The sequence below is a fragment of the Phoxinus phoxinus genome (assembly GCF_949152265.1).
Source record: "Phoxinus phoxinus genome assembly, chromosome: 15".
NCBI lineage: Eukaryota > Metazoa > Chordata > Actinopteri > Cypriniformes > Leuciscidae > Phoxinus > Phoxinus phoxinus.
The window spans coordinates 21,224,798-21,237,136 of NC_136890.1; the positions used below are offsets into that span (position 1 = coordinate 21,224,798).

Below are 12,339 nucleotides of genomic sequence, written 5' to 3' on the forward strand. Positions count from 1 at the left end.
ACATCTAAAGATCGGAAGGGATCAGTTCATTGAAACTGAAGACGTGATTGTTCAAGCGCTGCAACTTGCAGACGGTCCCTCAGCGGCAGACTCAGTTCTCTCTCTACAGCTCTCACAACAAGCGTCTCACTTTTCGTGTAGTGCACACTGAGCTCTCGTGAACTCGCTACTTCGGCGTTTACTGCACGGTTTTGCCAGTGATTTTATGGTTAGCCTATATTGACGTTTCACGTGCACTCCCTGTTTCCACATCATTTGGCTCCTCTGGCCACTTTCTTCATTTATAGCCTACTGCAGCAGGCACCCGGTGGGCTACTTCTCTGATTTACCTTTTAAACAGAAAGTGTTTTTAATGAGGTGCAAATTGTTCTGCGATTGACTTCGATGTTGCGCGTTGCTACTATAACAGAAGTTTCTTCAGTTTCAATATAACATTTTCTCCTGCCGCATCCTGTCGCGAGGTTGCGAGCAGCGCGCGACGGATTAAATGGATTAATTACCACATCTTCACCTCAGTTTTCAAACAACTGGCTTATATATTTTTGTTTGTTTGGAAGCGCTTCTCTCAAAGCGGTTTTAAAAATGAGCGAGGAGGACAGTCAACATGAAAACGGGGATGTAAGCAGCAAGGACTCGGGCCGTCAGTTTCGTCTGAGACTGTGCGTTTTAAATGAGATATTGAACACCGAACGGGATTACGTGAGAAATTTGGCATTTCTGCAGTCGGTGAGTACAGAGTTTAATCCAAACTCTTTTGAGTGTTGCAGTTTGAGCACCCATGTGCCTGGTTACATGTTGCAGTCGCGTGGTTATTGTTACAGTCTCGTTTACAGGCTCATAAACTGGAGATAACGGGCACCGGTGAAGCTGTCAAGCTGCGTTTAAGTCACTTGTAGCCTACTGTCGTCAAGAAAGAGGAAGAGGGAGAATACGTGAACCAGGCAGCCTTTCTAAAACAAATAGTGTTGGCTAGGTTATTTTTTAGTCACATTTCATAAATAACAAAACAATGCACGGGGGACTGTTTTGTAGCGGTACTTCATGGGGGGTTTTGTTACTGATGCTTTGCAAGGACGCGGATGTTTTTACTCCAGTGGGTGTTTTAACTTGGTGTTTCCCAACATTTTTTTTTAGCTCAGCCCGACCAATAAGGCTCGCTTTCCAACATTAATTTAATTAAAGTCACTTTTAAACACAACTCCAAGTAGCACTTATTTTGAGTGTCATCCACATGCATTTCTACAACTTCCATACATCATGCATTAGCCTAGACATATTGTTTTCTTTCTTTAAAAAGGAGTTGAAAATCATATAAATCATAATTAGTTATCTAATTCCATATTCTTATAGTTTTATTGGTTTTAAGCTAACCCATATTGATATTATGTGCCACCTTATTCATACCTCAAGTTGGGAATCACTGTTTTAAATGACTGTTTCACAGTTTACTGGGTGATCTTATCCATTGTCTTTTTCTGGTCTGCAGTTTTTAGAGATGACTCTGAAGCGTGAGCACTCTTAAATCGAGAAACAAGAGTCTGTCACTTTTACTGCCTTTTTAGTAATTCAAACAAGCTCTAACTTAAACTAGTGTATTTCCTGGTCATGTGCCATTTCCTTTAATAAGCTCTGCCTCATAAAAACAGCAGCGGCTCATGTGAGCGGTGGGATTTTTTTAGGTCTTCAGGGCAATCTAGCCGGTAAACCCCCCTGTAACTTTCAAACACTTGTTTTTTTATAAGACCGGGTTGTGCTCATCAGCATACAATCCCGCTCGCCCCAGAGCATGTGTCCTAGTGACACCCCTCCTGCAGCCTCACTGACCCTGCACAGATAAAATATGTAAAGTAAGTAAAAAAGTAAATACAGAAAGTGTTTGAAATCTCCAGATAGTGATTTGGCATACTTGACAAGTGTTTTCTTGCTCTGATTAGCATCAGATCATGACATAGCTTGCCTGGATTAGAGAATAGACCATCATAAACCCGTTCATATTCCAACCTTCCTGCATGGTTTCAAAACTAGTTTAGCATTAGTAAACCACGTTATTAATTTTTTGTGTGTGTGCATTTCTCACATTCCACACCAGCGCGTTGTCCCTGTTCCAAAACCTCTTGATCCTGGGATAAATTTAACATGATCAAAGCAACTGGGGAGGTTTTACAAACATGCCAATGAGGGGTAAGCAGCCTTACAGTTATTAAACCAGTTTTAGAACAATCCTTCATAATCATATTGGCCTGTTAAGCTCCCGGAGTGCAGTGGCTTTGTGAGGAAGCTGCCAATTGATGACGTCGAGCCGGCCGTGGCAGTTAAAGATTTAAGTAAAAGACACTCTTTTGGGTTTTCTGAAAAAAGGATGGGTTCACTTGTCCTAGTTATTGTTCTTTCTCTGCATATGGGAAGAATCATAGGCCCCTCTCATCTGCTGAGTCTCAGAGGGTTTCATCTCCCTAGCGGTGCGTCTGATGTTATCTGATCTGGAAGCATTAAGTGAAGCGGGACCAATCAAATTAGTCCCTGCAGATGCACCTGACGGCCTCTCGTCAAGATGTGTTGACGCAGGTGAAGCCAAGCGGACGGTGGTGCATCAGGTGAAAGGGAGAGGAAACCACTTTGTCATTCAGCATCTCTGACTTTTTTCAAGGTCCTCTGTGTGAAAAACAAGGCTGTGCTTGAGATCAGTATCAAAAGCCTTTTAACCTATGGCTGGCATGCTAGGTGGTCTTTATGTTCTTTTGTCAGCACACACTGTCATGCCAAACATCACTGGCTGCCACACTCTCTAGGGAGACTGATAATTGCCTCATGAATTTGTTTAGATATTTATGTAAGATTCCCAGATAACTTTATTAGACTGTAAGGTTTCAGGACTGTGCCTTTGTTGCTCCCTGAGTGGCTCTTTTTGCATTTGTTTATCTGTGGAATTCCACAAGGACTCTCAAGCAGATATTACAAAGGGAAATGTCATCGCTTCAAAGGAATAAACCAGGCTGTAATTTCAAAAATGTCTGGCAGAACTAGAGATTCCCATAAGAGTCCTTTTTAGGCCCAATCTTTTCTGTTACATTTTGAATTTTAAATCGGAGATGACAAAACGTGTGAAGGATTAAGAGTCAGGGTTAGAAAAACATTATATCCAGCACATATTAAAAACTTCCACTTTAATGATGACATGATTTGTAAAACTGTGAAAGTCCGTCTTACATCTTCTTCAAGTGGCACTTGGGGGAGGAGTGTGTCTTAGAAATTGAGTCAAAACTTCATTAGTTGCTCCCATGAGTAAACTGTCCAATCGTATTTTATTTTATTTTATTGACAAATTGATAAAGAAAAGCAGTTGGCAAATGCTTTTTTGCATGTTAAAAGTTGCATGTAAAGATAATTTATTATTTCATTAAACCATGAATTAAATGTATTTGCTTATTTAAAGTTTATTTGTTTTATTATGTAAAAAAGCAGTTTTAAATGTTATTATTTTTAAGTGGGACTCCATAAAATAGTGCAAGAAATAGGAAAATTTGTTTCTTATGCTCACCAATACTGCATTTATTTAAACAAACACAGTGATATTATCTTTTAATATTTTGAATTGTAATTTATTCCTGTAATACAAAGCTGAATTTTCAGCAGCCATTACTCCAGTCTTGAGTGTCTGTCTCATGATCATTCTAATATGCTGATTTTGGTGACATTTCTTATTAATATTAATATTTAGAACAGTTGTGCTGCTTAATATTTTTGTGGAAACCATGGTAAAAAAAAATCTTTCTTTGATGAACAGAACGTTCAAAACAACAGTGCTTATTTGAAATGTATGCAAAAAAAAATTGTAACATTAAAATATTTACTGTCACTTTTGATCAATTTAATGCTTGCAGTTGCCACCCAGTAAAAAAATTATCCTAAAAAAAAAGTTCTGTAGTGCAAATATTTATAAAGCATATAGGTGGCAATTTTTTTATTTATGAATTTGTATTTTATTATTATTATTCATCTGAATGCAAAAAGAAAGCAAGCTTTTGTTGCACCAAACATAATGTATTTGTCTGCAGCAGAGCCCAATATAGTAAATAGTAAATCCTTTATAGCAACGTCCCATTTAACAGACATTTTAACCCATCAAGATAGTAACACAATTGCAAGGAAAGTTTCCCTGAAGCAACCTGAGGGTTGCATGTCTTGCTCAGGGGCAAAAAAGTAAAGGCTTGTGATTCAATTAACTTTTCAGTTTCTAAATGTAAGAGCCTCAGTGTTCGCATATGACCGGTCCGAGGATCCGTTTCCTGTGTTGGGTTGGGATCCGTGCCCCTTCTGATGTCTTTACTGCCAGTCCAGCTGTTGTTAGTTCGTGTGGCCCAGCTGGGCTCCTAAATACAAGAGACTGTTCACCCAAACAGGATGACATGAATGTATGGAGGAGCAGAGGGAGGAAGTCAACCTGGTGCTTCCTGCTTGCCGATGATGTCTCTGTCTGAGTCCTTACTGGAGGGAAGCACTTGCAAGCGCAAGATTTCTGGGTTATAAATAGTTTTATAGAACTGATACCCAGCAGCCATATGGCTCATCTGGGTACACGTCTGTGCCCGGCAAACTATGGAAACTATCCATAGTGTAAACTGCAATTCTATTGACAGTTGTGCATTATATTCAAATATTGTATTGAGCCTTGAGTAGCCTAGTGCATATTTATATTAGTGCGCAAATAGTGGTCGTCCGATACAGGGCTAAGATCTCTGCATCTGCAAATCTACGAGATTTCGAAGCGTAGATGAAAGTTAAGATTCGTTGCTGAGCATTTTGAATGTTCAACTCGGGTTCGCTGACTCTCGTAGAGCCTCCGGATGCTCAGTAGTAGTGATGATCTTCATCAGTAGTGGCAGCGGTGCGACCTGTACTAAAACAGTTCTCGCCGGCCGTGACTGCCACAAGCTCTGTTGATTACGCTCCTCTATCCTATAAAGTGTCAGATTAGCACTGTCTTAAAGTTGTGACAAGTCATGCGTTATAAGCCATGGCACAGAGGCACAAGTCAGCACCAGGAATTTCAGGAATCTGAGCTCAATTAGTTAAGTAGACCTTTTCTTGTGTCCAAGAATCTGATAGCAAACAAACCCTGGGATAATGTTGCTAATTATGGCTTCCTTTTTAATGCTGATGAGTGACTGGTTTTGTTGAGGGGGTTGAGTTTCCTCATGTTCTACTCTGATAACATATCGCTCTGAAAAGTGCTTTTGTCGTTGTTTGAGTTGTTTCTGATGACTCTTCTGATTTTTGTAACACCCAAGGACGTCTATAATATTTGGAAAAGAACTATATATGCTAGCATTCCCATTTATCTCAATGGCAGTTGCTCAGATCTGAGCTCATTTTGAATTAGTCACCTGAGCCGTAACTAATGTGACTTATCATTCGAGAACCGCAGGACAAGGACAACGCTTATTGGCACAGTCCCAAAAAAGTCCCTTTCACTAGTCAAAGGCAGCTGGCAGGAAAAATATGTCCATTTCACCCTTTTAAGAGTCCTCATAAATAAACCTTGGTACTGGTAAAACATCTACAATAAATGTCATTAAATATTAATGCTATATATTACAGTTTAAAAGTTTGGGGTCTGAATATTTTAAACATTTGAATGTATTTGCTCACAGGCTGCATTTCTTACAGTAAAAACAGTATTGTAAAATATTATTTCAATTTTTAAATAACTATTTTCTATTTTTAATATTTAAAATGGAATGTATTCCCATTATTGCAAATGTTCAGCAGGTATTTCCTTCTGAAATCATTTTAATATGCTGATATTAAATATTTATTTATGTGTACAAAGATTTTGGACCAATGATAGTTCATACCCAGTATCATACCCAGTGGAACACTGCAGAATCAATCAATCATCTGCTAGTTAATGTTAGAAACCGAGCTTTATGTGGCAAATCATCAATGTTGCATGTTTATCATGTTCAGGATGCTTTTGCGTTAATGTTTTGTAGGAGGACATCTTAAATCAGCAGCAGCATCAGCAGTGAAAGCGAGGATCTTGTTCAAAATAAACAGCAAAACTTGCAAAACTAACCCCCCTGTGGCCTTTTGTGGTCTGACAGATATTGTGAGTAAGAGCGTCTGCTGATGTTCTGTGATATTCAGTATTTTAAGCCAATTGGAACGGCTGAGTTGAAAGTCAAACTTAGAAATCCTAGATAAAGTCGACTGATAGGTGAGTCACTGTGAGGTCCCAAGCACAGCATGAAACTGATAAAGTCGTCTGTGTTCCTGACCGCTCGGTCAGAGGCCTCTGAGGTGTTAACGAAATACGTGTTTATTCAGATATCAAAGACAGAGAAACATTGGAATATGTAACCAGCCGATGGTGTAATTGCCGTCACCTGCGCTTACTAGCGGGATTCACACCTCTAATTTAATCACATCTACCTGGCCAGGCGCCATGTTACAAATACTTATGTGGATAAGGTATGCCTGTTGGCACCTCCTCATCTTCTGCAAACAAGCAGACAGCAAACAAAGCCATGTGTTGGGGATTATGAACACTATCAGACGGAGGATAGGTATGCAGACCACAGGCATCTGGGATAAGGCTCTTAGCAGATGTTCCCAAAATGTACAATAAACTTCAGATTGTGGCTTGCAGCACTAAACTGACACTTACATAAGTCCACTTTGAGCAGGTTTAAAGCTTGTTTTGTGTTCTTGGATGTTTAATTATTTATGTGCACATATAAGGTCCGTTTTTCCCCCCTGGATTTTTCTGTGGGATGGTGGCCGTGATTGTTTACTTGAATTAGCTACAATACTAGTGTTTTCTCACTCTCTCTCGACTGTCAATAGCCTTGATTGTGACTTGACCCCATCACAAACATTGCTATGCAGCTGTAGACAATAGCAGCCTACTTGAGAAGCATGTTCTGCAAAGAGAAGGACAGCAGTAAATAGAAGGTCGTACATTGCCACATTGACCCTTGACCCTTTTGACCAGGAGAGCTCTGAGGAATTCCTCTGTTGTCCTGAGGGAATTGCCCCTGTGGTTTGTAGCCAGAGGCTAGCCGTAATGTCATGACTCTTGAGATTTTTTTGGGGTGAGATCTCTTTAGATGTATGGCTTTTCCAGTTGCTCCTGAAAGGGAAGGAATATGAACGTGTAAAGTGAACTTATTCCACTTACCTCATCCTTGGACAAACAAAGGAGTGTGCAGTATTGATGGACGTGGGCTTTGTCAGATTGACTGATTGGAACTGAATTATTTACTCGAGTCCTAAAGAACACTTGGAGATGGAATTAGTCTGGTTAGGTTGATATAATGCCTGTTTAAACGGTGAAGTCATTTAGGTAAATGAATATATTTATTTGGGAACTAAAGTAGTTTCACATTCTCTGTCGGAACTTTTTAATGCAGATAATGGGAATTCATTGACATCATTCATTGACATAATGTTTACGGATTGTTAAAGATATATTTCACATAAAAATGGAAATTGGCATTATTTACTCGCCTTCATGTCATCTCGTTCATTTCCTATATGGAGAATTTTGAAAAACAACACCATAAAAGGACCACAAAAGTGGTGCTACAATCAAATTCTTTTGATAGCTAAGACATTTGATAGCTTTAGAAAAGGCTGAAAAAAATGTAAGTCATTTGACCACATGCGTTTTTAACTGCATTACCTCAGGAAGTGGACAAGCTCAAAACGTTTTAGACCACACCTGTATTTAGGGTTGTCCATTTGTGATCAGATTCAGATCAACAAAAATGCATCTTAATACCAAGTGTAAACAGGCCATTGAGTTAGTGAGTTGAACTAGATCTGGATCATGCTATTTTGTCAATCCTTTTTTTGTTTTTGAGAGAGTTCTTTTCAAATGAACTGGCTGTTCAGGTTCCCAATTAGAATAACCATTTGTTAACAAACTGCACTGATCCAATTTTTGAATTCAATTAACTGAGTTCAGTTTAGTGGTTTGGCTGCATGCATCTCTCTGTAGAGGATCATCATCAGTGAACAATAGCTTAAAGTGGGTCTTTTCTCCACACAAAGATAATGGCTTCAGAAGACCTGGAAAATACTAAAGTACATTTTTGGTCATTTTTAGAGCAGATTGTGTGGAAATGTAAAGATCATTCAAAATATTAGTCATATGTCATAATACAGAACTGTATTTTATGTATCCGTTTAGAACTTCATAAAACCTGTCGTTTGATTTAGTAATGAATTAAATAATTCAGTCCGTACTTCAATCTGTCATAACCTCACAGCTGACGTAAAGCATTGGATATGTTTATGTTATCTTGTGGGTTTTATTTCCTGTGGTGAGAAGGGAGAGTCTTCTTGTCCAGCCACTGAAGCCACTCTTATGATGATAATCAATGCAGAAATGACAGATTTTTAGTGCATTTGTAATTTGACTCGAATAAAGCAATGCTGCAATGATAATTATACACTTTGTGGCTTCTTGGATGAATGTGCTGCAGTGACATTGAATCCATTCTTCTAAAGGGAAGTAGGAATGACACATCAGGAAATTAGATAATATGCACACACACACGCATATAAGCCTGTGGTAAGTGACAAAGTAAGCTGCTGCGGGCGTTCACAGCCAAATAAATCCCATTATACGTCAGTACTCTCCAGAGGTAATTAAGCTGTATGTGTGTTTGAGTACTCCGACAAGCATCTCTCTGTGAAGTGATTATGATTGCTGTCCGTTGTCGTCGTATAGGTCAGTTCAGGGTCCACTGTGTCCTTTTCCCCCCTGTGGTGAATGAACCCCTGGCTCTCGTGGCACCTTTCCATGTGCTCAATCGCTCTTCCATGGAGATGAGCCCAAATGCCTTCCAGATGGCCAATCCAATCTGGACTGAGATCTTATCTGGACTACCACATGTCAGCATCAAGCCTGTGTATCTGTACTGTCCAATGGTCAATCAGTGTTGGATTTTTTTGTATGCTCAAGCTCTTTAATGATGGGGTGGTGTGACAAACACTTGGGTGTTCTTGTGAATAGGGCTGTTCACGGTAGTGTGATGTACACACCTACCTTATGTAGGAAGCATACCGAATCAAAAACAGCTTAAACAAAGTATTGCAATTGATTGTTTACAAGACATGCAGCACTAGTACTATTCATCTTAGGGTCAGGAGTTTCTGAAAAATATTGACCATATTAAACTCTGGTGTGACGTAATTCTAAGGAATCTGAATTTTGCCTGGCGGATGATAAAACGGACAAAAACCTTATAAACTTCCATTAAAGGAGAGACCCAGGTCATATCATAACCAGAATGTGATGGAACAGATACAGCAACCACATAGCAGCTACCTTTAAAACTGCCTGGCTGCTTTTGTAATTGTTTATTAGGGCCCAAGCCCTGAAAGGGCGCAGAGCCCTATTGTTCTTCTAAGGGTTTTTTGTTTTTCTTCTTCTTCTTCTTCTTCTTCTTCTTTATAATAAATTTTTTTTCAAGGTTTTTGCCACTTTTGGGGGCCTTAACATGCTCAAAAACTCTTGAAACTTTGCACACTGGTCAGAAGCCGCGGCCATTAGAGCCGGACTGAAGCTGGTACCCGGGCGTGGCAGGGGGGCTCGACAGCGCCCCCTGGAACGGGGTCCGAAAACTTGGTCCATAAATCAAACACGCTTGCATGAAATAATATGAAACTCTGTACACTTATAGATCTCATCGGTTCATATATCCTTCATGCTCTGACTTTTTACCCCAGCCCAACAGGAAGTCGGCTATTTGGCGTAGTTTAAAAAACACATGCAATGGAATTTAAAATACTCCTCCTAGACGATTCAAACAATCACCACGAAACTCGGTGTGCATGAACTCAAGACATTGAGGATGAAAAGTTGCGAGGGGATTTTTGATATCTCGAACGGTTTGGCCGTGGTGAGGAAACGAATTTATGGCGAATATTGGAAACAGGAAGTGTGTTATAACATCCTCATACATGAACTGATCTTGATGAAACTTCAGCAGTGTGTTCGCTGTAAGAGGCCGATCACATGGATGTGAGTATTGTGAGTCAAAGTTATAGCGCCACCAACTGGCAGCAGGAAGTGTGTCACTTTCGAAATGCTTTGAAATCACCCTCTTATTTTTACCCGATTTGCTTCAAACTTCATCTGTATAATGTAAACACACGACAGATGTAGACCTGTGAAAGGATTATTGATATCTTTAATACTGTCGCCATGGCAACGCTTTAAACTTTTATATTCTTTTTGGATGCATTTGAAGCTCTTAACATGCTTCAAATTGCATGAAACTCAACATGCATTTGACATTTATTGTGTAATAGACATGTGCGAAGTTTCAGAAACGGGCGTGGTAAGGGGCTCAGTAGCGCCACCTTTAGTCAAAAATGGGGTATTAGTTTTACCTACAATAACCAAACTCGGTACGTATATTCTTCTCTTCGATCCGGACAACTTTCTAATTTACAGTCATTAGCTCCGACCAACAGGAAGTCAGATATTTTGGTTTGAATGTGTACTGTTTGGAGCATTTTCCCTCTGCCCCTCTGTGTGTGTGTGTGTGTGTGTGTGAGGAGGGGGGCTAGTTTAGTTTAACCATTTCTCTGCTGTGTGTAAAATCTCTGGCACTTTTGAGGGCCTTAACGTGCTCGAAAACTCTTGAAATTTTGCACACAGGTCAGAACCCGCGGCCGGGCTGAAGCTGGTACCCGGGCATGGCAGGGGGGCTCGACAGCGCCCCCTGGAATGGGATTCGAACACTTGTCCGTATATCAAACACGCTTGCATGAATTAATATGAAACTCGGTACACATATAGATTTAATCGGGCCGAACAACTTTCCCTGGGTCAAGATTTACGCCAGCCCAACAGGAAGTCGGCTATTACGGGTTGATTGGAGAACGCTTGCTCTCGCATTTGAAAAACTTCTCCTAGAGAATTCATCCGATCACCACGAAACACGGTCAGCATGAAGTCAAGACATGGAAGATGATAAATTGCCAGGGGATTTTTGATATCTCGAACGGTTTGGCCGTGGCGAGAAAACAAATTTATGATTAAAAAAGGGTGCATAAAGTGTGTTATAACTTAGTTATAGTTTTACCTACAGTAACCAAACTCGGTACGTATATTCTTCTCTTCGATCCGGACAACTTTCTAATTTACAGTCATTAGCTCCGACCAACAGGAAGTCAGATATTGTGGTTTGAATGTGTATTTTCTCTCTCTCTGTCTCTCTGCCATTCTGTGTGTGTGTGTGTCTGTCTGTGTGGGGAGGGGAGGGGAGGGGGGATGTGTGTGTGTGTGTGTGTGTGTGTGTGTGTGTGTGTGTGTGTGTGTGTGTGTGTGTGTGTGTGTGTGTGTGTGTGATTTTGATTGGGTGACAGTTGTAGGTTACAGTTTGACAAGAGTTTATAGTTTAACAAAAGCACAATGTTGTGTTTCATTGCGAGTGTACACAAATATAAGGAAACACTTTGCATTTTGAATGATGGTCTGTATGAACAAAATGACGGAGTATGTTTTTATGTCTCCATTGTTCGATCGAGCCTCACACACACACACACACACACACACACACACACACACACACACACAGCATTCCAGCATTGCAATCTTGACATCGCAGAATGTTCATTATAGCCTTAATAAAATATAATAATAAAATAGTCAACCTTACATATAAAAATTACACTGCTCTGTTTAAATAGTCATTTGTACAGTTTGTGCCGTTCATAATAAAAAAAAAATATTTTTCTATATTGGAACGTGAGTGTACAAAGTGTACAAAGTACAAAGCCTATAAAAAGAATAGTTTAGCATCCAAAAGTGTTAATAATATATATATATTATTATTATTTATATAAATAATATATATGTTAAAAATAGGGGGAAAAAAAGAATTTACATTATATATATATATATATATATATATATATATTTTTTTTTTTACATTTATATATATATATATATATATATATATATATTTATATATATATATATATATATATATATAATTAAAGCTGCAAGCAGCGATGGAGGGATCCAAGCCGGTGGCACCGCCACCCGGTGCCTTTAGTTCCACTAAAGGCACCAGGGTGGCGGTGCCACCGGCTTGGGCCCGCAATCGCTGCTTGCAGCTTTAATTATTATAATATTTTTTTAGTTGTATTTATATATTTACAATTAGTATTTGTAGTGTTACACCCTAGCAAACACCCAGACAACCACCTGATGATCCGCATCATGTTTTGGGGTGTAAAATAGTAAAGTCTATGTTTCTACGATAACAGACCGGCGTGCATCTAATTTTTTTTATTCAAGAACGTTATGCAAGTTTA

General features: G+C 39.4%; 1 protein-coding gene across 1 annotated transcript in view; it reads left to right on the forward strand.

Annotated features, from left to right (window-relative positions):
* prex1 (phosphatidylinositol-3,4,5-trisphosphate-dependent Rac exchange factor 1) overlaps nt 1–12,339 on the forward strand; it is a 79,321-nt gene continuing 66,982 nt past the window's right edge. The window contains exon 1 of the mRNA XM_079638014.1: nt 1–726. Coding sequence (XP_079494140.1) covers nt 583–726 — 144 coding nt within the window. The 5' untranslated portion in view covers nt 1–582. The remainder of the gene's footprint in view (nt 727–12,339) is intronic.